General features: G+C 35.7%; 1 protein-coding gene across 3 annotated transcripts in view; it reads right to left on the bottom strand.

Moving 5' to 3' along the window:
- NIPBL (NIPBL cohesin loading factor) overlaps positions 1-26,495 on the bottom strand; it is a 168,419-nt gene that overhangs the window by 16,921 nt on the left and 125,003 nt on the right. For all 3 annotated transcript variants that reach the window (XM_087927378.1, XM_087927380.1, XM_087927379.1), the window contains 16 exons: positions 17,617-17,749; positions 16,118-16,261; positions 14,638-14,727; positions 11,985-12,199; positions 11,764-11,866; positions 9,540-9,638; positions 9,280-9,426; positions 8,867-9,001; positions 8,555-8,653; positions 7,077-7,130; positions 6,162-6,270; positions 3,033-3,169; positions 1,614-1,754; positions 1,136-1,229; positions 889-1,043; positions 650-740 (listed from right to left, as the gene is read on the bottom strand). In XM_087927378.1, the coding sequence (XP_087783504.1) occupies positions 650-740; positions 889-1,043; positions 1,136-1,229; positions 1,614-1,754; positions 3,033-3,169; positions 6,162-6,270; positions 7,077-7,130; positions 8,555-8,653; positions 8,867-9,001; positions 9,280-9,426; positions 9,540-9,638; positions 11,764-11,866; positions 11,985-12,199; positions 14,638-14,727; positions 16,118-16,261; positions 17,617-17,749 (1,946 nt within the window). The remainder of the gene's footprint in view (positions 1-649; positions 741-888; positions 1,044-1,135; positions 1,230-1,613; positions 1,755-3,032; positions 3,170-6,161; positions 6,271-7,076; positions 7,131-8,554; positions 8,654-8,866; positions 9,002-9,279; positions 9,427-9,539; positions 9,639-11,763; positions 11,867-11,984; positions 12,200-14,637; positions 14,728-16,117; positions 16,262-17,616; positions 17,750-26,495) is intronic.

Raw genomic sequence — 26,495 nt, forward strand, 5'->3', positions numbered from 1 at the left:
CCTTCAAAGAGGCATTTATCACTCCAGAATACTGGTGCACATACTATGACCACTACTGAAAAAAGCAAGTAGTGCAAGGCTCTGTCTCACAGGTGGCACAGTTTCTGTTATGGGAAACTCTGCTCCTTGATCTCTGGAAACTTAAAACAATCCCAATGGTATGCAAATTTGGTATATTGGATATATGCCAATAAAATTTGGTATATTGGTAAATTCTGCCCATTTGGTATATAATTTGAAGAAATGTGAACAATTTTAACTTTGAGAAATCCCTCAAAAATGTCACATTAGCTAATGGTTAGATCTTCTTCAACCTTCTATCAAAAAGATACCGGTAACCCTAAACAAGGCTATTGAATGTGAATCTGCAGATGCAATAAGAGCAGAAAAGTAGAAATAGTTTGCTACTATTATTACCATGGTATAGTATCAAACGTGGATGTGCAACTGTGTTTAGTTAATTTACTTTTTATGTTTCCCACCTAGTACTATCATGGACATCTCTTGCAACATCTCATTTCCCAGAGCTCTTTAGAAAATCAAGAAGTCCTCCAGGACATCTTGGAATGTTTTATTGAAACAGCAGGCATTTTGTAATGATCACAAGCAGCTACACAATAAGTAGTTCACATCTGATGTAAAATCTTACCTAGACCAATGATGGCTTTTGTTTGTACCTCCTCATCTGAATGCTTGGTGAAATACATTAACAATTCAAGTACTTTATCTTTTATGTTAACCTGTTTAAAGAGGAAAAGGGTACAATAATTAAAAAGTAAGTCAAGGAAAGTTTCATTCCCATTTTTAAAAAAATTAAATCTAAAAACAGAAAAAAAGTTGTATCAGAGATTTCCATCCATCCACATATACTTTTAAATATTGTATTACCTTGCTGTTGCCTTTAAAATCTTCTTGATCAAAATCAAAATGCCGACATAGTGCTCCAACAGTAAAAAGGGATCTTAGGAGTGCTGGTTTATTTGCTGTAAGTATAGTGCTATTTGGATCTTCTTGATGTTGACTTTTTAGTTTTGAAAGTGCACCTATATAACAAAACCTATTTTATAATGCTGTTATCATAAACATTAAATAGTTTTAAACTAATATTCATAAAATAATCCAATATTTAACTTACCATAGTATCTATTAAAACAAGCCCATACAAATTTAAAATTCTGTGTGACTTTGTTAACAACAGCTCCAAGACAGCTAACACAATGCTGCACTACCTAAAAACAAAGCAAAACATTTTACTGCTGAGTAATGGAGAAATCAATGTTCTTTTCTTATTTTACAGATTTATTTAGGCTACAAGCCCATCATAAAAGTGGTATATATTATTTATTTTAAATAATTACTAGCTTCTTTACTTAAACAAGTAAGGTTTTGTTTACTTGTAAACAAAAACAAATATTGTTTAAGTAAATATTGTTTTACATAAACAATAGTCAAGTTGTCTTTGAATGGTAAAAATAAAAAAGTGCATTAACCAACCGTATTTTTAGATTCATAAAATCAACGTAATGACTACAATTTCAATGTTCCCTTTCAAATATAACATTTTCCACTACAGTAAAACAAGATGATTTTTTAAAATAGAAATTAAACCTTACTGTCATGCCATATTTGATTATGAGCTTCATGAGATCTTCTTCCATCGTAGCAAGGAAAGTCTCACTTGGGTGTTCCATCAGCGGCACTACCAATTCTAAGATTTTTGCAACATTGCAGATCACCATGAAGTCATTTTGATTCTGTAGAAAATATTGTATTCAATTAATTAGGTCTATTGTGATCCTTTATTATATCATGAAAAGCTCAAGTTCAACATTAAAATAAAACATGCATGTTACTGAATGATATGGTACCATGGAATAGCAACTGAGTAGTCACAAGTTCTGTTCATGAACTAGTAGCTTTTTTAGTGTGCAGCTCTCATTACTCAAGTGGTACCTGAGAAAATCAGAGAGGGCTGACAGACTGGATTATTTCTATCCTACTTTTGAATCTTTTAAATGATGAAAAATGGGATAGAAATGTTAGAATGAAGTAAATGTTGTCCTTATGAAAATAAAATCATGCAAAACATAGAATCATAAAGTTGGAAATAGCAATTAAATCCAACCCCTGCTCAGTGCAAGAATCCAAATGAAAGCAGTCCCAGAAAAAAGCTATATAATTTCTATTTGAACATCTCCAGTTTCCACATTTCCAAACATACTGCTCTCTGGATAATCAATTCCATTATCAAATTGTTCTTATTGTCTAAAAATACTTCTAAAGGAGTCAGTTAACAAAGCAAATTTAAAACCTAAAACAATAGATGTAATAAATTTGAAAAGAATTCAAAAGGAGTTTATTAAACCACAACAACAGAAATGATAAAAGTTAAACAACACTGCTAGTAAGGACTAGCATACTAATCTAGACCATTCTAAAAAGCAGAGACATTACCCTGCCAACAAAAGCGCATACAGTCAAGGCTATGGTTTTCCCAGTTGCAATGTATGGCTGCGAAAGTTGGACCATAATGAAGGCTGAGCGTCAAAGAATTGAGACCTTTGAACTATGGTGCTGGAGAAGACTCCTGCGAGTCTCTTGGACTGCAATATGATCAAACTGGGGAGTCCTAGAGGAGATCAACCCTGACTGCTCTATAGAAGGCCAGATCCTGAAGATGAAACTCAAATACTTTGGCCACCTAATGAGAAGGAAGGACTCACTGGAGAAGATTGAGGGCAAAAAAAGAACGGGACGACAGAGAATGAGATGGCTGGATGGAGTCACTGAAGTAGTAGACGTAAGTTTAAATGGACTCTGGGGGATAGTAGAGGACAGGAAGGCCTGGAGGAATGTTGTCTATGGGGTCGTGATGGGTTGGACACAATTTCCGACTAACAATAACAAAGGACAATCCTAGAAGCAGACAACTAAATAGTTAGTCTCAAAACCTATTTTACTGGTTTCAAATCTTAACTTCAGCTGAAACAGAAACTATAAAGAGAAGCAATTTGAAATGTGTGAATACTTACACTGCATTTAGTTGTAAGATATGGTTGCATGGTCATAGCATGTTTGACCATTAACTGAGGCCTGATTTTGCTGAATAAAAATAAAGTGGTTATGCAAGCTACCAAGCGACTTGAATTCACACCCTTGTTGTCAGAATCTGGAAAAGAAATATCATTATTTACATAAGTCCACACAAATACTCATCTATCAATCAGTCATTAATCTAAATGGCAGCTGAAACAACTCTTTCAAGTGAAAATATTTATAGTGGCCTGATTCTGTGCAGGATCATATTGTGTTGCAAAAATAAATGGTTCCTGACTGGGAAAGTGCTGGGCAACCACATAGTTTCTTTATCCTTTCATGTGCTTTGTAAACCACTGTTTATGATAGTCCAAACAGAAATACTATTGAGTGGGCCTAATTCCAGTCTTAAAGCTATTATCATAGATTTCACACATTTTTCAGTCAAGATTATTATCATCATGTCAATATTTTAAATAAATCAATCAATCACACAGCAATAGAAAACAATATATTCAAAGAACCAATATTACGTTTCCAATATAAACTATAAATACTATTACTGTTAATCTTCTCTTTATCACCCATCCCCCCCACTTGTGACTGTATGACCGTAACTTTGTCGCTTGTACCCTTACGATTTATATGAACTATTTCCGAGTATGATTTGATTGCTTATTGTACCCTATGACTATTACGTGTTGTACCTTATGATACTTGACTCTTGATGAGTGTATCTTTTCTTTTATGTATACTGAGAGTATTTGCACCAAGACAAATTCCTTGTGTGTCCAACCACACTTGGCCAATAAAGGATTCTATTCTATTCTATTCTATTCTATTCTATTCTATTCTATTCTATTCTATTCTATTCTATTCTATTCTATATCAAACAAACAGTGCAGATTTTAATAACTATAAAGTCTCACTTTAAATTATGGCCCTTTGCATTATAATAATATGAGCTCATCTGGACAGCCCCCACTTTCTGATATTCCTCTTCAGAATGACCTCAAGGAATCAAAAATATAATTGATGTTTTATGTAATAGTTCCTTTTAACTTTATGTGTAGAAGTACCTAAGTGATTGAATTCCTACTTTCTTGGATGACTGCAAATCATATGATCTAGTTTTTTTTAATAATATATCATATTCCTGAAAGCTTTCCAGTTGTATACTGTGGCCAAGAGCCTGAGGCAGAAACACCAAGAACATAATTAAAGAATTAAACAAAACCTGGATGAGATTTGGTCTTCCTTGCACTGCAATTCTGAAAAATTATGCAATTACTTCTAGTTTGTCCACTCAGAAAGGATAGCAATTCCAAATTAATAGGAAAGTGATTACTGTTTTCTGGAACTGATGAATTTCTTAATACAGATGGCTACTGCTCTGAGAGAATTGTGGTATTAAAAGATAAGATTAGAAGAAGAGTCAGTTTGGTCTAGTGGTTAAGGCACTAAGCTAGAAAGTGGGAAAGTGTGAGTTCAAGTCCCGCATTATCCATGAAAACCAGCTATGTAACTTTGAACTAATCAAACTCCCTCAGCCCAGCCCATCTCATAGAGTTGTTCTAGAGAAAATAGGAGAAGGAAGGTGTAGTTGGACATGTTTGTCACCTTGAGCTAATAATAATAATAATAACAACAACAATAATAATGATGATAATAATAATAATAATAATAATAATGATGATGATAATAATAATAATGATAATGATGATGATGACGATAGAATAGAATAGAATAGAATAGAATAGAATACACACAAGGTCTTGGTGTAAATACTCTCAGTATATATAAAGAAAAGGTACATTCGTTAAGAATCAAGAATCATAATGTACAACACTTAATGATAGTCATAGAGTACAATCAACAATCAAATCATACTAGGAAACAGTCAATATAAATTGTAAGGATATAAGCGACAAGGTTACAGTCCTACAATCACAAGTGGGAGGGGATGGGTGATAAGGAGTGATGAGAAGATTAACAGTAATAGTAGTGAACACTTTGTAAATAGTTGAACAGTATATTGAGGGAATTATTTGTTTAGCAGAGTGATGGCTGTTGGGAAAAAAATGTTTTTGTGTCTAGTTGTTCTGGTGTGCAGTGCTCTATAGTGTCGTTTTGAGGGAAGGAGTTGAAACAGTTTATGTCTGGGATGTGAGCGGTCTGTAGATGATGATGATGATGATGATGATGATGATGATGAAGATGATAATAATAATAATAGGAATTAAATAAATAAATAAATCAAATAAGTTGTGATCTCAAACAAGACTGAGATAAACCATCATGTCATGCTGTATTGGGCACTTCCCCTTTTAAAATTGTGATGAAAAGTAAAACCCTTTTAGATAACTCTCACAAGAAAGTGTCTCAAATCCATTTATTTATTCCTTCTATCCATTAATATTAGTGGTCATTTTGCTTTAGCTTTTTAAACAACTAAAACAGTGAGAAATTAATCTCTTAAATTGCAAAAAAATCCAGAACTTTTTTCTTGAGGGAAATAGACTTATCGAAAAAGTTTTGCTTCTTTTGGAAGTATTTTTCAACCACCCAGAAATAAGAGAATCTTTGCTGCCCTCCAGTGGCTTGTAAGAAAATTGTTTCTTAACTCCACAGGAAATCTAGTGGTTTGTAAGTAGAAGTACAATACAAGCATTTTTTGTAGAAGACTAGAGAAATGAAGGTTTTCTTTTCTTTCTTTCTTTCTTTCTTTCTTTTCCTTCCTTCCTTCCCTCTTTCCCCACCCCTTCCCCTTCCCTTTCCCTTCCACTCCATTCTATTCATTCCTTGCACTGATATAAACTTCAATGTTTCTGAAGGGCTAGTGTGTTGATGGCTTTTAACAAATTAGGTAGATTTGTGTATGCAGGAGTGGCATTGCCTAAATGCTCTAATGTAAATTTGCTCAGAAATGTTCCCTACTGATATTATGAGAAGCGAAGTAAAGAAAGAGATGGAAAACAACAGGTTTAAAAGAAATAGGGGACAAGAGATAAGAAAAATCTGTGCATAAAAGAAAGGAGGAAAATAAGTGTCTTTTGGTAAAAATAAGATTGCTACCAACAAGCTATTTTAATAGTATATAGTTGAAATCGTTATAGATGCTTTACCTGCCAAAGATTCTTCATACTTCAGAATATGTTCAACCAAATTGTCCACAAGTTGAGTACAGGCTTTCTTGACCGGCTTGTATGAAGCATCCTCTTCTGATTTTAGCAACTGTAAAATAAATAGAAAATGGTCTTTTATAAAAGAAATGAAAGAAAGAATGTAATTGGATATAACAAATGTATAACACTAATTTAAAATAATAATGGACAACAGATTACCCCAAAATACATTGTAAGTAAGACTTATTTAAAGTGTTAATTTAAATTGATTTTTATTTAGAAGCAAACAGTCAATAAATATTTATCAAATAATACATGCTATTCTAAAAAAATGTGAAATAACTCACTTTGCTTGTTGTTCATGTGTATATTCATTTACTACTTATCATAAACCTGGGCTACAAGCATTAAAGCTGTTATAACGATTTATGACTGAACTAGGATACATCCCTTAATAAATATGTAAAGAAAACTAAGCTAGGCAAAGTAGCTTTTAAGAATTAAGAATATTTAAACAGCATTAATAAGTAAGCAATATAAAGAAGATATACATCCATGAAGTAATGTAATTCATTTTTGAATTATCATAGTGTCTTGACTAACGGATGGAGGCATGTCAGCTTTCCAATTTAGAACAAACATTTCCAAAAACATTAGGGGAGAGATTCTTTTCATTTCTTTTGTTTGATTTTCCTATCAACCAGTAAGGAAGTCATTTTTTTTTACTGAGAATGGAATCTTCTGAATTCTTATTAGAGTGTTCATTGACCTTTACACTTTGTATTGCTTAATTTGAATATCCTTTTCCTATTTGTTGTGTTACTGAAAAGCTGCATCAATTCTGTTTGAAAAAAATAAATAAATAAAAGGTATTTGAGTGAAATCAAAGTCCAGAATATCTCAATCATTACGTACATTTTGAAGAAGCTGTTCAAACCAATCATATCCTGTATCTCTACAAGCTGCAACCTATGAAAAAGAAGTGTAAAATGTATTCGTGAATAAATTTAATTGTTACTTTCTGAGTTCACGTATTAATACACACAGATAATATCTATAAAATACATAAATTTCTCAGAAAGCTGTTCATAATCTATCAAAACCACCAAATTAGGGGAGTGAAACCTGTTATTATGAACATAGAATGCTGAAGACATACACAGTAGGGCAAATCTTCTCCCCCATGTTGGTCTATGCATATATCAATACTATTTTCATAACACTGTTTTAGCAATAAAACAATTTTTCAGAATTTTCATAACTCAACCAGAAAAATGAAATATTTGTACTATATGTAGCTCTTGCCCTAGAATCATTCATTCAGCAACCATTTGAAGTTATGACAGCACTAAATTCATGATGAATGCAGCTGGTCCTTGGAGTTCCAGCTAACCCAACACTCCTGCAGTCATGTGATTGTGAACTTGGAGCTTGGCAATTCATTCAAATGACCAGTTGACAAGTGCCTCAACATCACCATTTGCAATCTTTCCTGCCAGCTTCCCTAGAAAGTCAATGGGGAGGCCAGAAAGGAAGGTAACTAATCGCTGGGGGACACATTCTCCCCCAACTCCTCTGTGCTCATGCTGCATTGGCCACTTGTATTCCCTGATCCTCACTATGCTTCCCTCACACCCTCCCCAACTCACATCCCCATGTAAACTTTCTGACCCATAAGACATTTCTTGTGCAACTCCTCATATCCTTAATATGCAACTCCTCATATCCTTAATAATCTGCATGGAACTTCTCTCATACTTCCTTGCTGATCCTCTTTCACAAACTCCACCACCCCAACACATATGTACCTCACCTGCATGGTGATTCTCGCATTCCCCCTCCTTTTCTCCCATGTGGTGGCCCTTGCATCACCTAACCCTCTCCAACCTGTACCATGCCTCTAGCACATCCCCACATGCAACCTCCCCAAACCAACTCACAACCTTCCCATACTCTCATGCATCCTCTCTGTCCCCCTCCTGCACTCCTTCGTTCCCTTCTTAATCCAATAGCAGCCATTTAAAAACCTGTCTGTGGGTCTGGGACTTGCAAGTTCCTGCCGGCTTCCTCAGTGACTTTGGTTGTGCTAGCAGGTCTGGTTGTGCCAGCAGGAAACTACCTTATCTAATGACTGTGGGATTCAGTTAAAAAAAAACAATTGGGACTGTAGGAATTTCTGTAGCTAAGCAATATGCTGTCACACTTTACAACTGCATTGTGTCCATTCCCAATTGGTGTTGAAACTCATGGACTACCTGTATTGCATTTGTTTGAGCAACACCAATGAAGAACACTTAGTCTTAAAAAGATGAAAAGGAAATAAATACTAGGAAAATATACTTGTGAATAGAGTTAGACAGTGTTTACTGCAACTGAAATAGTCCTATTCATACCACATCTGTGATGTTCAGGATTTTTCTGGTCATAGCTTCTTTGTCATTATGTGGGGTTGGAGTGAACCATAATTTCTGGAATGTCTCATTTACCAATTTCTGTAAATAAAAATATATCTATTAAGAAAATTTAAAACTTAAAGAGAAGAAAGTATACATTTCAATAAGCAGCATTATTATACCACTACTAGCCACGCTATAGTAACATTGCTCACAAGAGCTCAGCTCAATTTAATGTGAATGTAGAAGTCAAGAAAAATTAAAATCAAAGCAAGCTATAACAGAAGCAATACATGCTGCATTTTCATATACCTTAATGCCTTCTTCATCATTAACTCTGCGAATCATTTTCACACACATTTCTGTAATTTTGGGAAAGGTTGGTTGTTCAATGCAGATATCTCTAAGAATCTTTATTACTCTTTTTCTGACACTAATACCAGTATCCTAAAGGAGGAAAAAGATTTTTTTCTATAATTTGCAATATCGCATACTATTAATTAAAAAAACAGATATAAAACTTTAATAGCAACCAATATGAGATTTGATACATTATGGTTATGTTGTGCATTCATTTTTTTTAAAGTTTCTATAAATGATAAACTTCTCCTGATCTCCTATAATAAAATCCAAGAGGCTTGGATTAACAAAAACTGTAACTGTGTTTCAAATTTCAGCCTTTAAACGCTCACACATAACAGAGGAAAATGTAAAACTATTCATACCAGTATTCGCTCAATCAGCATGTCATAATACTGTTCGGCAAGCTGTGGTCGACAAAGTACAAACCGACCCAGTAACTCCACAGCTGCTTCTCGCACACTTGTGGAATTATCCATTAACCGTCCATGAACACCTCTTTGCATATCCAACTGTAAACAACAAGCAAAATATAAAGGTATATAAACAAAGCCAGAAGAGCTGTTAGAGAGAATAAATACAAATGTATGGTTAGATATTGTCTCTCTCTCTCTCTCTTTCTTACCCTGGCTAGAATGCTGGGGTCTACTGCAACTACTTCAGACAAACACTTCATGGCTTTTGTTCGAACAGCTATTGCATTTTCACCAAGTACACGCAGAATCTATTTTAAAAAAGGCATTTGTTAATAATCACTGTTTATTACTTTCTGAAAACAAAATTGAGTGAAAACATGCCAAGATTAAAGCAAAATGAAAAGTAGCTATTTAGTCATCTGTCATGACCTTGCAAAGAGAATTATAACAGTAGTTTGACATCAATACCTGGCAAAACCCTTGAAAAGCTAATTAAGGAATGGGCTTGTGAGCCCTTAGTTTCTAACAGTTTATCAGAAGCCAGCATCAATTTGTTCAAAATAGGTGCCAGACAAATTCTATTGTTTCTTGTAGCGGGCTGGCATTTCTTTGACAATGTGACTAGATTAGTAGACCAAGGAAATACTGTGGATGTAGCATACTTAAACTTTAGTAAGGCATTTGATGAGTTAGACCATAGACTCCTTAAAAATGTGAGATGGATGGTCCCACTATCAGATAGTTTCGCATTTGATTGAACAACCATAGTCAACACATAATCCTTAATGGGTCTATGCCCACATAGAGGGAGGAATGCAGTGAAATATCACAGTTTTGGATCTTGAGCCTTGTACTCTTTATTATCTTCATAAATGTCTTAGTCAAGGGAATAGAAAGGCTGTTCATAAAATCTACAGAAAATACAAAGTCTGAAGTGTGGGGACTGCTAATATTCCCGAAAAGAGGATCAAAATTCAAATTTTCCCACTTCTATTTAACAACTACATGAGGCTGCTGGGCAAGATCATTCACTGACATAGCATAAGTATCATCAATATAAGAATGATGCATATTATGCTTCTGCACCCCAGCCAATGAAATATTTTTTCCCAAAATCTTGGGGGTGCAGGAATCTGGATGGGGAAGAACAGATTTAGACTTTATCATACTAAGACTGAATGCTGTGGGTCTTAGCCACTCCCTGCCTCCCATGTGGTAATCCTCCATCATTAAATCTAGATATGGTATCATTCCCTCAGATAGACAAGATACATAACTTGAGAGATTCTTGGCACCTGTTTTTTAGCAAATGGTAGCTGCACAGGCCTTTGCACAAATCCATCTGATCTGCCAACTGCACGTTCTTAAAATATCCAGATGCAATTCAAGGGTCTGTACTCTGTTTACCACTTATGAAGTCCTACATGGTACAGGATTATTAACAGAACCACCAACTTTTAATTATCTTTGCTTGTCCCATAAGATTCAATAGGGTTGACAAGCTTTGAGTCTTTTCTATAAAGCAATACCACATGATGGGATGTAGGATGCATACTTTCTTTGTTATGGGACCTGTCCTATGGAACAACACTCTCAGGATGCAAGGGGTTGTAACCCTGATGGCCTTTTACTAGACTTTGAAAACATGACTTTACTCTTAGCATTGGAGAAAGTTGTTAAATTCTCTCAACCAGGGGTCCCCAACCCCTGGTCTGTAGTCCAGTGCCGGGCTGCAGCCCATTTGGAACTGGGTCGCACAAGGTGCATGCAAAGGTGAAAACATCTCCTCTTCTCTTCACAGCCCACTGCAAGTCAGCAGAGGTGGAAAGGTTGGAGACTGCTACTCTAAAGGTTAAGAGAATTATTATGGTTGGTCTCAACTGTATTATATTTTTCCCTTTTGATTCAGTTGTTTTTTGTTCACTTATTCTTAATTCAGTGCCCAAAATCTCAATCAAGTTTGGCAGATGTATAAATTGATTAAACAGAGAGTTTAAACATGGAAAATATTGGTTGTCTATGTCTGGTAATTCATTCTCCAAGAAATAGCACAATCACTTTGTTAAATTAGGATTATATTTATGACAGTGCTATAGCAATAGCAAACAAGATACAGCTCACATCCCTAATAATAAATGCAAATCAATAAATGTGAAGTTCATGAAAAGTTGTTAACCTTCCTTATCCTTTTAAGACAATGATTCGATTTAATTATCTCCAGAATTAAATGAATTACATTTGAGGAAGGTATGAAAGGCATGCCGGATAAATAAAAGTGTTAATGTAACTGATACAAAGAATAATGGAAACATGTGGTGTAATCATAGCCTATTAAATAATTATATTCAACAATGAACAGATATTGTACATTACTGCATAAGTGCTTAGAAACAGGAAACAATCTGCATTTCATTAAAACTTCCAGCAGTTTACCTGTGTCAAATAAATATCGAAGCTCTGGGCAAACGGCCTCATAGAGGCCAAATAGCGTACAACCAAACAAGCATCTTCATAGTCCACAGTATCAGAATTTATCCTGTAACAAAGTTGCAGATAGTTACTTTAGACTTTAAGAAAAAAATACACCAACACAAGAAAGCCAATTTATTTAAAATAAATAAACCTGTTTTTACTGAACAGTCCAGAAAACTCACTTTAATGTACTGAACTGAGATGGTGCTGTTTTAATGATATTTCGAAGGAATTTTTTGCGACTTTCTGCTCGGTGCATAATTTGTCCTGTTGTCTCAACTTCCTTTGAATGGTGAGTTCCTTCAGACGAATCTTCATCCTTCTGAGATTTCATTGCTTTCTCAGTCTCCATAGTGGTATCCCGAAACCACTGAGCTATATAAAATTTCCGAGAAAACTGGTATAATAGGACCATGAATGGGAACAAAGAAAAAAGTCAGAGGCTGTTCAGTTAAAATATAGCACGTGTGTGTGTGTGTGTGTGTGTGTGTGTGTGTGTGGTTGAGTATTATGTTATAGGAAAAGAAAATTGGACCATGAATTCCTCTAATAATTATTTACTAGTTTAAAAATATTAATATAATTGAAGAGAGTTGCTACCAGTTAATGCAGATACAGGTAGTCCTTATCTAGCAACCAAAATTACGATGGACCTGCTCAGAGCTACTTATCAGCCAGTTCTGTAGTTCCAACAGCAGCATTACCGCCCCAGTTATATGATCGCATTTTGAATGCTTGTCAACCAGTTTGCATTTCTGGCCATTTACAGCATCCCACGGTCATGTGACCATAATTTTCAGCAGTTTTTGTGGGTTTCAAGCAATTACCACGAATTTCTAATAAACAGCCATTGGAGAAAATGGGTTCTCTTAATGATTGCAGTGTTTACTTTACTTTAACCACAGCAAAAAAGGTTGTAAAATAAGGCACAGTCATGTGTTGATCTGCTTAATGATCACCACAACTTATGATTATAATTCCAGGTTCAATTTACAGTCCTTAAGTTAAAGACTACCTGCACCTACATCCAGATATAGGCCACCTTCAATCAGCCCCATCCAGCACAGCCACTGGTGAGGAAAGATGGAAGTTACTGTCTCTGAAAAAATCTACATTGGAAAAATTATCTGTAAACAACATTGCATGAAATGGACTAGTGCCCCATTGGAAATAAGACAAATTCCTATAATCACTGAATTGGAAACTTCTACAAGAAAAGCAGCATTATGTATTATACAGGTAGTTCTTGATTTTTGACTAGTAATTTAAATGATCATTCAAAGTTATGACAGCATTGGAATGTGTGTTTTATAACTCGTAAAGCACTTCCATATAAAACATAAAACATAGTGCTGACCACATGGTCACACAAATACATTTAACATGCGCTTACAACCAGTTACCAAGTGTTCCATGAAGATTCAAGCTCCATTTCTATAGCCCAGTTGAGGCATTCTCTTCTGCATAAGGAAGAGTGCTGGAAAACTAGTATATGTCAATGTAGAAAGATTTCTAGCCTTCAGAATGATAATGCTTACTAACTAGAAAGTTAGTAGGAAGACTAGAAAGCTAGCAAATGCGATCATTCTGAAGGCTAAAAAGATTGCTAACCCTAAGTTTAGAATGATCACATTCAATAGATTTTTTGTAACTTTCTCTGAGCTTGCTTGTTTTCTTGCAGACATTTCATTATCCAAACTCAGTAACATCATCAATGCTAGTCCTCATCAGTTGATAGTTCTCATGATTGTTTGGGAGGCCCTTTCTCCAAATCGCACAATTTGGAAAAGGGGCCTTCCAACATGAGAATGGGGCTCACTTGCAGGATGGCACAAGGCAGCCTCAGTAGGAAGGCCATGTCTCGCATTGGCTAGGCTGCAACTGCAAAAAAAGGCTAAGGTAAGTGAAACCAGGCATAGTGGGGTGGGGAGAGGGCCTGAGCCACTCTTGTGTTGTGGGAGAGGCCCTTTCTTCAGCACTCCACTTAATTGCTTAACAATTGCAACTGGGAGAACTAGGATTGAAGTCACTGAGCAAAGTAGTCATGTGGGTGTCTCGCTTAATGTCACCTTCAATGAACCATCGAGATACCAATCCCAATTGTAATAATAAGTCAAATACTACCTGTGTTGTCTTTTTATTATTTTACAAAACTAAACTAATAAAAATATAAATACATACAATTTATTGAAGTGTCAGTAGAATCTCAAAACTCACAAATATAGCAAATACAAAAAACAAAAGTGAAAAGGATCCGAAAATGATGCTATAAACAGAATAAATGCCAAAATCTTATTTATATTGTTCAAAGTAATATAATCAGATATTTGCAATATGAGGGTTATTTTTAATTAGCCTTAAAAGTATGCAGCTTTATAATTGAATGCTACCTTTAGGACGGTGGAATAATCAGAATAATCAAGAAATAAGCACAACTTGTTCAAGTCCTGCCTTATCTAAGAACGCCAGCTGGATGACCTTGGGCTCTTAGTCCAACTCATCACACGAGGTTGTTGTTGTGGGGAAAATATGAGGAGGAAGGTGTAATATGTTTGGCATCTTAGGTTATTTGCATAAATAATAAAAGTGGGATAAATAATAATCAAAATAAATAAATAATAATAAATAACTGAGGCCTCCTCCACCGTAGAGTCAAAACCCACAAAGCCCATCAAAGTGGATTGTCTGAGACCTGAGTAAGGAGCAGTGTGAAAGGAAAACACCAGCCTCCTTTTAAGCGAAACACAACAGCAGAACATATATGAGTCTAAAGACTCGTTACCTAGTTTTATTGAGAAAAATTATTTTAAACCAATTTTTATTCTAACAACCTACCACTAATGATGCATCAGTTTCTGTATTTTCTTCCAAATAATCTAGTAATGCCTTTTGCAATTGTTGGATTTCATCTTCACCTCCTGAGACCTATAAAACATAAGAAATATACTTTTGACATTCTTCCCAGCATCAGAATAAGACTAACATCGCTATATGTTGTAAACGTGCCTCAAGGTATTCAACACAGATAAAATAAATATTGCAGTCTTGAAATTTAAACAGTTATAGCAATGATTGTCTAAATTTCAAGAGTGCAACCTGTTTTTTTTACCTTTTGAGTAACTTGAGGCAATAGAGGCATGTTTAGAAATTTAGAGAGACATAACTTGGAATTAGGAACATGGTGGTTCTTGTGGTTAGGATGCTAGGTTGGAGGTTAGCAGGCCTGTGTTCAAAACCTGAGTGCTGCTATGGGGCAGGCTGAGCTCTTGTTTTTCACTTCAGTTCCCGCCAGGAACATAAAAGGAGCCCCTAACTTGGCATGCCCTAGGCAACAGTGATGTCACTGGCTAATCCTTTCAACCAGAAAGTGCCTCGTTACTTCTGACACGAGTGCAAACTTGCAACCTGAATTTCATCTCTTTTGAAATAATTTGCCAATATTGTTCGAAATGAATCTTCGTCTCTTACCATTATTCATGCTCAAAGAAATACTAGTAATAGTTGATGAATCTTAAAGCTTGGAATAAAAGTGTCCTTCTATACAGCTTCAAAAAGGGGACAATTTTATGGAATTGGTGAATATTACAGCTAACCTTATAAATGATTGTTGTTAATGGTTAATTCACCAGTTCATAACAGAAGTAGATAATACCCATAACTGGACTTCCTGAAGAAAGTTGCTTACTGAAGATAAGAATCATAACTCTATAAAAATCTTTTCTCCTTAGGAAATGTCTGGCTCTATTGACTATAATACATTTATGATTTTAATCAATGATAGAAATGAGATATTAGAATGCAATACTAATTCATTTTTGTTCATTTAAAAAAGGGCTCAAAATTAGTCTTTTCAGTACTGCAGTTGCCCCAAAATATTAACTTCCAAATGAGAACAAACATCCATGAATTCAATCTATTTGCCCATGATATTTAAAGAATCAGAGAAACTCCACGTATTTAACAAATTTATATTGTGATGGAATGAACAAAACCTGATCATAGAAGTGAGTTGGTAGATAAAAGGTAGGTTCTTTTCATAACCTGATTTTTCATGTAGGGGAAAGGAAGGTTGAAATGAGCAAAGCCAAATGGGTGACCTTGGGCTGGTCACTTTGTTTCAATCCTAGAAGAGGCAATAGCAAATTATTTCTAAAATCTTGCCAAGAAAACTGCAGAAACTTGTCCAGATAGCTGCCACGAGTCAAGAGTGTCTTCAAAGGCACCAAAAAAATCAATACTCAGATATTTTTACTACAATAATTATTAAAACATTATTAAAACATTTTTCCTTAGAACCAAGAACCAAGAATCAAACCTGTTTTAAAATTCGGGCTATAGATCCCTGATCCATTTTGCTAGTAACTGCATCTTTTCTCAATCGTGCTGCTACAGTTCCAAGATAGTCAAGTGATGCCACTCTCAAAGCCATCTCTGTTGATTTATTACTGAATTGATGGACCTAAGAAAAACACAATACTTTTGTCACATTCATTTTCTCTCCCTCAATATGCTTGTACATTGCCTGATCTTTTCCAAAAAATATGGTAAGCAGCTTTACAAGATTATGTACCCATGTCCATGTTGCACAAGCACACTTAAAAACCACAGTTAAAAGTAAATAACATATTCTTTTTTATTAACTGCACAAATGCTACTGGATGAAAGTTTGTATCTTGATGCATCTCTTGAAAGAGTGTTATCTAACTGATTAAAGCTGTTCATAAAAAATCAGTCAACGCTAGGAATTGAATTTCTTATAAAACTGAAATAAACTCTAAACATAAAAAATTAAAGATGATGCTTTCCAATTAGAATTGAATTGCACATCAGATTTATTTTTTAAATATGGGGTAATTTTAGATCTCAAAGTATAGTTCCATAATATAATTTAGCCATTCTACCAAGGAAGAGCTAAAACACCCTTTTTGAATTAGAAGTATTAATATTTTTATCACTGTTAAAATATAGGAAGCTAGTTCAGTATAGGTAAATAAAATTTATTAAAAATACATTCAGTAAAATTTAGTAAAAATGACGTTGCAGGGACAGTTCAGCTTTCAAGATTTTCTAATATAAATTATTTTCTAAAATTGGGCATTTGGCTGAGCATTTCTAACATTGCCACCAAATATCAACAAATGACCAAGTTTACTCATTGCATTTTTTACACTTTTTAGAAAATGAATTATTTATTTTGGTGATCAACACTGGAGTAATGTGCCAACAATAGAACTTCCTGTAACAATTTTCTCTGAATATGTTGGAAGTAAATTTAATATTAACTTAAAAGTCCCATTGCTACATACACTTTATTACTTTCATTAATACTTCATCAGTCCAGCATAATAAGTTGCGTGCTAAAAGTTTTTGTTAATTAAATTAATTCTCATACTATTTCACTATTCTTCCCAATCAAGATAAATTTAGGGTTTTTTCCCCCAACTAAAAATATTGGCTCTTATACATTTACAACTTCGTAAACAACTTTATTTAATAAATTATTTTTTGTTAAATAAATTCCTAAACATTGAATCTTTAATTTACCAATTATTATAATTCTGTAAGTTCATATGTGCATTCACAAAACCCACTTTCCTTATATTTGTGGAATAATTATAGATATTCTGGGATCTGGGGCTCCTATGACAATCCTTCGGAATTAGGAAAAAAGTAGAAGATGCACCTATAAAAATGCACTTAGACTGAGCTTCTCACCAAAAACATCTGAAGTTCAGAATTATGTACTAAGCTGTGATGAAGAACAAGCTTTTGTTAAAGTTCACACTTTTAAAAAAAATAATTCCATATACTTACCAATAATCTTCCCAGTAAACTAAGAAGCAATTCTGCAGCTGGCCATTCTGGTTTATTGACCGTGGAAAGAAGATCTTGGACAAAGTTCTCAAAAAGTGGTCTATAGTCTTCTTCACCTTGTTTGCTACCACATCTGATTAAAAAAATGAGAATGGGAAGCATATTAAACACAGATTATATTATAAACTTGGGAATTGTTGGAGTAAATGAAGTTAGACATTAAAACAATTAAAACCTTCAAAAAAGAAAAAGATTTAATATATCAGTTAAATGAGTTGAGTAATAATCCTCTGCCATTTAGTAGTGATATAGAACATGGCAAGATTATTTATATATTTAAAATATTTCTATTATGCTAATTTTTCAATTTTTGAGGCAACATATAATAAAAAGACACTCATTTCTGAAAGTAAAATACTTGCATATTCAATGGTAATATATAAAAAGTAACCAGTAGAAAAATATAATAGCAATCATTTTAAAGGTTAAATAAAAATCATTGGTTAAAAACAAGGATTATACGCCAAGGCTTCCTCTGAAACAGAAAACAGCAATTGCCGTATTTTTCTGTGTATAAGATTCACACACACCCCAAAGCGGGTGGAAATGTCTGTGCGTCTTATATAGCAAATGTTCCTGAAGCCCCACCCACCTGCTGGCCCTCACCCTTCAGCTTCTGCCTCCCAGCAATGGAATCACCATTGCCCCATTTTTGGCCACCACACGCCCCATTTTCAGCCTCTATGCACCCATTTTTGGCCCATTCCGATCCCCACCACCTGAAACTGGCCAAAAATGGGGCACGCAGAGACCGAAAATGGGATGCAGAGGCCGAAAATGGGGCACACAGAGGTAGCAATAGGTGATGGTGATCCCTGAAGCCTGAAAGAGCTGATCATTGGGAGGCCGATACAACCGACAATCAGCTGCTTGTTCTAATCAGGCTGTGCTGAGGCTGACCGGGCTGTTTGCTGCAAGGAGGCAAATTGCTGGGAGGCAGAGGCAGATTTTTTTTCTTCTTTTTCTCCCCAAAAGCTAGATGTGTCTTATACTTCAGAGCATCTTATAGTCTGAAAAATACAGTACTTCTGAAAGAGTATTAGGAAAAAAGACATGTGTCTCTTAAAACAAGTTTCAAAGTATAAGTTCAGTAAAAAGTATCCACTGCTGAATTTTAATATCATGGATTGTTGTAGTGTAACACAGGCTCCCTAAAGATTTCTGTAAGACAGGAATTTGGACTGCCCTTCCAGTATCTTTGTCCTACATCAGGGCTTTAAAAAACATCACAGGCAACATTATTTGATTTTATCCCATTTCTGAACTGAACAAACATTTGTATAGAAAGGGGTGACGAGGCTAAATCTGACATAACTTAATTTCCTTTTACAAGAAATGATTATTTACCTATAGCTACAATTCTTCAAGGGATCATCTATAAACCCATATGTAGGTTATGAGCAAGAGTTAAGCATTTATTACAACATTCTAGAGCAGGGGTTCTCAAGCTGGGCAAATTCAATATGTGCAAACACTCAAGTTCCAGATATGGCAGTTGTGGCTACTCTCATTGAGGAATTCTGTGAACTGAAGTTCATACATGTGGAAGTCACCAAGATTGAGAAGCACCATTTTAGTGCTTACAGAATTGTTTGGGGACAATACTATGTCACAAAATTCCTTCCTAATACAGAAAATCCAAGGAATAATAGAGTCATCTGGGACCACAAAAAATGAGAAGTGAATTTTCAAATTCCAAAATGACCACTTGACAACTCAATTACAAGTAAGTAACCAATTCTCCACAATCATGATCTCTGTAATCCACACATGTTCACACAAAACAGATTCATGTCCAGAAGAGTATCTTATCGTCATGAAGGGATTGAAGACAAGTTTCAAAATGTAATAGGGGCCATGGGGAAAAGTTTTTTTTTAATTATTACCTTTATTGTCAGAGTACAATATGTGTACAATGAGATTGGCTGAGCCTCCCTTCATGCACACACACCCAACACAACTCACAGTGAGGATAGAAGTCCCTAATCCAGTCCCAATCTTATTACACTATGTGACCTTGTTGCACAATGTGCTGGCCCCGCAAGTCTATCATACTATGTTGAAAAAGTGAAAAACTAAGCCTAAGTGGCCACTTTAACTACAGGAATGGTGCCTCATGGTCCAGGTAAAAAGCAAGAGCATAACAACCATCTAAAGTATGGCGTGATCATTTCCAATGGTGGGGGAAAAAATAGGCTATACTATATGATACATTGATTCAGAAGGAAGGAAATACCTGAGCAAAAGACTATTTTTTCCTAAATATAATATAGAATAGGTTTCTTTATTAATCAAACAATTCTCCCAGTTGGACAAGCTGATGTCACAGTTACTAGAAAGACTACATTACATGAGAGTAGAATATTGGTGATAGCCAGGGAGAAATATTATGAAGAAGCAGTGATGAGATACTTTAAAATACATGGGAGTACAGGAAAAGAAAAGAAAAATATGAACAGAAAAAACTAATGAAATACTTTACAAAAGGTTTAGAAAAAAGAAACAAGGTAAGCTACAAGATAGCCCCTAACAGACAATAAACCAAACTTTGCTCTTTCAAATACAAGTAAAAGATAAAAAACAATGGATGTGAAATTTCATAGGATGAAATTACTGTTTCAACAAAGAATTTCCACATATCAGAATAGAAAGACATAATAGAATAGAAAGATTCTGCCCTGTATCTCAATAACTGGATGAAAATGTTGCCCCAATGCAAGGAGAGGAGGTTGAGAAGGCAGAGTTATTTGAAGAAAACAAGACAAAGCAAATAGTGAACTGTGGCTGCCAATGCCATCATGGCATGATGACATACATTATGGCAGGTGAACCATATTATCTTTGTCAGGATTCTGATCAGCAGGAGAATGGACGAACATGTCTAAAACAAAGCCATTCCAAGAAAAAATGGATTACCAAGAGTCTAGAGATCTCCTTAGCCCCTACAGCAAAATATTACACATTACCCATGTCAATTTGTAAACAGACAGAAGACCAAACGGCATCTGATAATGGTCATCATCAATATAGTTTTCATTTGAGAGTCATTACTCTGGTACAGCTGTAATTCTTGGGTGAGCATGTTCTTGCTTTTGGGCATACAAATTGCCAAGATTAAGATGGAGTGTCAGATACATCAATGCTGTAAGATGCAAAAAAAAAGAGCTAGGCTTTGTGCCATCTTTTTTATATTTACCAAGGAACTGCTTAACATGGAAATCTGACCAGAAGGATAACCTTAAAAAGCTTCCAGTATAATCTAAACTACAAGGAGCTCAAGCTCACTGAAGTGTTCCAATGCTTTATGCCTTGACCAAGCACCTCAGATGCAGGCTGTTCAGAGGTGAGCTCCTCACCTGGACATGGATGTATCAGTGGTGACAACAAGCAGAGAGAACATTTCCAGAGAGATTTTCTGAAATCAGCCACTAGCAGAATTCTTTGACTCAAGGCTGAACTGAGAGGAGTAGATGTATTATGTCCATACCTGGAAAAGTGAAATAGAGGTACTAATCCTATAGAAGATACATCCAAAAATGGACAGAACAAATAAGCGAAGTTGCAGCCGTTAAATAGCAGTTGGAAAACCACACAGGTCGATTCTTATTAGGAAAGAAACTGAAAACACCTGAAGCATATGGAGTCACATAAGCAATAGAGCTTAAACTCCTCTGCGTGTATCTACCGTCCTTATGAATCAGAAATCTGAAAAGGAATAAAGGAATGTTTCTTGTAATAGATCTAGAAGCTGAGGTGCTCTATGGACTGAACAGAACAGCTTGAGCTTTATGGTGAGATCCCATGAGATTATGCAACTAGAAGTCAGTTGTTTAAAAGGCAAATTGTACCTTATCGGTGGAGGAAAACTATGAACACTATTCATATAGAAAAAAATTAAGGAAAAGTATCATAATCTCAAATTTAGCATCAAGTGATAATGATAATGAGATGTCAAATAGACCAAAGAGGCTTTAGAAACATAATAATCAGGTTCAGAATACAAGCTCCATTAGGAAATTAACATGGACAGAAGGTATTAAATTAAAATTCAGAGACAAAGGCCAAAATCTTTGTAATATTCAAGTCCTAAAAAACCAAATTAAAAACGATGGAGAGAAGCCATGATAGGCTACAACTCATATGTGAACAAGGACACAACGAATCTTCAATATGAGAGATTAGTACTTCAAAAAGCTGTGTGTCATGCAATCAGATCAAAGCATATTTAATTGATGAAATTCCAGAATATGGAAAAGGCCAATGTGTGTAATGAAAGGTCATTGTTTGGGCCACTCCCTCTCCCTCGGGCCAGCCTACTTCACTGGATTCTTGGGAAAATATACAGCAAATGAATTAAAGAATGTAATCAGCTCCACTCTTGGTGATCTTGAAGACTGGCAAAGGGGAAGGTCTAGTTTTCATTACTCCTAAGGTAGAGGGCAATTCAGATGAACAGATCTTAAAGCATGTCCTGAATTTCCCTCCAAGATTCAATATCCAGGATGAAGAGGAGCTTTTGTGAACTAAATAATAGGAGTTCGGGTTGAAACTGACATTAAATTAAAATAGTAGTAACAGCTCTTTATTAAGTTGCTATGCCAGCAAAAAGAAAAGATCATAAGTTACAAATATCCATTCAATAAAATTAGTTCATAACAATAAGTTAAAACAACATTGGACTTCCGGTTTAGGCTTCTTCAGCGACGGACCAAAAACTGCAATCATGAGCGGTTTCGATCTGTGCTTGCTGCTGGAGCACCCCGATCCCTTCGATTCGGGGCTGAAGCCATCTTGTAGAGGCGGTGAAGAGGGGGGAGGCTGCTAGACAAGTGGAGGGGAGCCGCATCTCTCCTCCTTGCCTGGTCTAAACTCACTTTCCCAAAGGCGGTTGCAGCAGCAGTCAGAAATGGCCACCTCAAAGAAGAACCAACTGGATAAGAACGTGCAGGAGGAAGACAAAGAGGAAAGCAGGACAGACTGGGCTAAACACAGAGAACATCTAAGCAAGGTACCCTGAATCTAAAAGTATTTAGAGGGATACTTCTGAAAGAAGATTTCTAAGCGGCGAAGGAGAGAGAAAAGGAGGTTAAAAATCCCTTTTCCTACTTTTATATTGACAATTACAAATGGTATGGAATATTAAAAGGAAGATTTAAATAAGAAATTTGTGTTAATCTACTTTGACACTAATAGGCAACTTTAAGTTGAAATCTAAGTGTCAAAAGGAGAATAAAGATTTTTGGGGGGGGTCATTTTAAAGCCCTAAAAAGGAGAAGAATGGAGGTAAAAGGGTGGAATTTGGAATAATGAAATAACGGAGTGCCACCTGGAAAAACAAAGGGGATTAACTGTGAAACTTCGAAAAGACTCCCAAGGATACATTGTAACTGAAACCTTACTAAAAGATATAGTAACCCACAGAAAGGAAAAAAAACAAGAAGGAACAGTCTGGGATTATTTGGTCATTTTAAAAAAAAGTTTTTGGCATTTTTTTTTCTTTTTTTTACTTAAAGTCAATCGGGTGGTTGTTTAAAAGTGTTTAAAATGGCTGGAGAAATTGAAAATGAGTCTTAAAAAACAGAAAGAAGATGTAGAAGAGGGCTTCATATTGGCTTCATATTTCAATTTTTAGAAATGGAGATCCTGAACTATGAAAAGCAAAAGGAAAAGCTTCAAGAGTTAAGAAGAAGGGCAAAGAAGAAGCCATTTTCAATGATCAAACAATGCAATGTGTGGTGAAAAGGGGAAAAGGAGTTAAAAGTTTGAGATTAAAGGGAACAGCCAAAAAGAAAAATAGTCTGAAAAAGAAGCATAACAGCAAGGAGAAGCAGAAAAGAAAATTAGAGAGAGAAGGGTATAAAAAAGGGGATGAGAAAAAGGGCGGAAGATAGAAAGGGAAAGAACTTATGAGGGACAAAAGGAGGAAATAAAGAAAAAGGGGAAACGTACTAGGATTAAAGGTATTAGCTCATCTAGAAAACAGAGAGATAATGGTTAAACTAAGTTAAAAGTGAGAATTCTGCAAAGGTACAAAAGAAAGTGTTGTGACAGTAGATTATAGCAATGAGTTAGAAATGAAATAAGTAAATAATCTATGAGATAAAATTGTATTGTTATGTAATGGTATGCTTATTTATTATTAATGCAATAATAAAGAAGGGAGGGAAACATTGTAATTGTTTCTATAGATTGATAAAATATTGAAGAAGTGTGCAAGATTTATAAGGGAATTTATAACAGTTATTAGAATGAATTTGAATAATTATTTTGCTTATTAATAGTAAATAATTTATAAGATAAAACTGTATAATTATGTAATGGTATGCTTATTAACAATTAATGTAATAATAAAGAAGGGAGGGAAACATTTTAATTGATTTCAAAGATTGATAAATATTGCAAAAAAAAATGTGAAAGATCTACAAGGCTCATACCAGTATTAGAATAAATTTGAATAATGATCTTGCATATTAATTTTTATTATGTATGTATGTATGTATGTATGTATGTATATATAGGTCTATGTGTGGTCGGGTCTTTTCCCGTGTAAGATTAAGAGTATCTTGGCGACGTTTCGGCGAGGTCCCATTTGCTGGGGGCTGGTGCTTTCAGCCATCACACAGCCCATTATACCAACATCAACTCCATCAACCAATCAAGAGGCAGCAGCGCAGCCAACCAGCCCAGCACACCAGCCCCCACCACCAGTATTTATAGAGAGACAGCAGCTCTGATCACACACTGCTTGCACTGGCATCATCAGGCTTCTGTATAGTGTTCGTCTGTGAGTCAGACTTTCACAGCCATTTCAGTTTTAAATTTGGGGCTAGTCTACTGCTGTGCCAGAATGGTTTTTTCTTAATCCTGATCGGTTGGGAGTCTTGGTCTGTGTTTATTGGTCTTGGAGACGAACACAATACAGAAGCCTGATGATGGCAGATGAGATTCTGCTGAAACGTTGCTACAACTTTAAAAGCACAACTATAATGACGTGGGAAAATACCCGAACAAAGCTGAATACCATACAAGTAAGTAATATATATATTAAGTTTTCGCGGGTACTTAGATGTAGTTGTGCTTTTAAAGTTGTAGCAACGTTTCAGCAGAATCTCATCTGCCATCATCAGGCTTCTGTATAGAAATTCTTAGAAATGATCAAAGATCTACACGTGGAGCAAGAAGATCTGCTTGTAAGTTTTGACGTGGTTTCACTATTCACTCAAGTCCCGATAAAAGAGACCCTTGAAATCATCAAAAATAAATACCAACCAGCTAAACACCTTGTAGAACTAACAGAACACTGCTTAACCAACACATATTTCATATACAAAGGACAAAGATACAAACAAATTGAAGGAGCCCCTATGGGATCACCACTGTCACCCGTCATTGCAAACCTGTTCATGGAAGAATTCGAATCCAGAGCCCTGGCCAATGCCATCCTCAAACCCAAACTATGGTTAAGATACATTGATGACACATTCGTGATTTGGCCCCATGGAAAAGAAAACCTAAACAATTTCCTAACACACCTAAACAGCACACACCCCAAAATCAAGTTCACCATAGAAATGGAAACAAGCAAACAACTACCATTCCTAGATGTATTAATCTACAAAAAAACAAATGGCACACTAGGACACACTGTATACCGGAAGAAAGCACACACCAACCGCTACCTCAATGCCCAATCCCACCACCACCCAGCACAGATAAACTCGGTGGCTAAAACACTAATTGCTAGAACCAAACGCCTGGCAGACAAGACACACATAAAGACTGAACTATGCACCTTGACTAAAGTACTGACAACGGCTTCCGCAAAATCACCAGCTTGATCCACAAAAACACACTGAGACATAATGGAGACCCAAAAGATGAACAGACCTATGGAACAGCTGTCCTGCCCTGCATAAGAGGTACTACAGACAAAATCAGTAAGGTACTACACAGACATCACATCAAGACTGCCTTCAAAACAGACAGAAAAATAGCAGCCATCCTTAGAAAACCCCAAAGATAAAATTGACCTGGAAAACCAAGGCATATACGAAGTCCCCTGTGCATCATGCCCAGCCACATACATTGGACAGACCAATAGAAGAATAAGTACCCGCCTGGATGAACACAAAAATGCAGTCAAAAAGCTGGAACACACTTCCTCACTAGTCCAACACATGGAAGCCACAGGTCATAGCATCAACTTCAATGGCACCAAAACCCTAGCCACTATAGAAAACCCCAGCCACAGAATCATCAGAGAAGCCATAGAGATTGAAAAAAGACTAGAAAGCATGAATAGAAGAGATGATTCCACCAGACTGTCAATTATTTAGAAGTCTGCACTCACAAACAAAAAAATCTCCACACCACTAGCCAGACAAGCACCTGGGCACAAACAGATCCCCCCGATACCTCCAGCTCAAACACACCCCAACCAGGCACCCAGATGAAACCTAGCTTCCTAACAAATGATAGCCGTCTATTTACCCGGAGCCAAGCTGCACTAAAGGCCTCCAATAAAGGAATACAATGTTGCCATCCAATCAAGATACAAAAAGAGCCCCAAAACAGACAAAAGATATTAGAAACACCAATCAAGCAGAACACAGCAAACTCCAAGACTAATAAACACAGACCAAGACTCCCAACCAATCAGGATGAAGAAAAAACCATTCTGGCACAGCAATAGGCTGCCCCAAATTTAAATCTGAAACCACTATAAAAGTCTGACTCACAGATGAACACTATACAGAAGCCTGATGATGGCAGATGAGATTCTGCCGAAACATTGCTACAACTTTAAAAGCACAACTACA

The sequence above is a fragment of the Pseudonaja textilis genome, chromosome 2, assembly GCF_049901715.1.
Source record: "Pseudonaja textilis isolate UNSWEBS1 chromosome 2, rPseTex1.2, whole genome shotgun sequence".
NCBI lineage: Eukaryota > Metazoa > Chordata > Lepidosauria > Squamata > Elapidae > Pseudonaja > Pseudonaja textilis.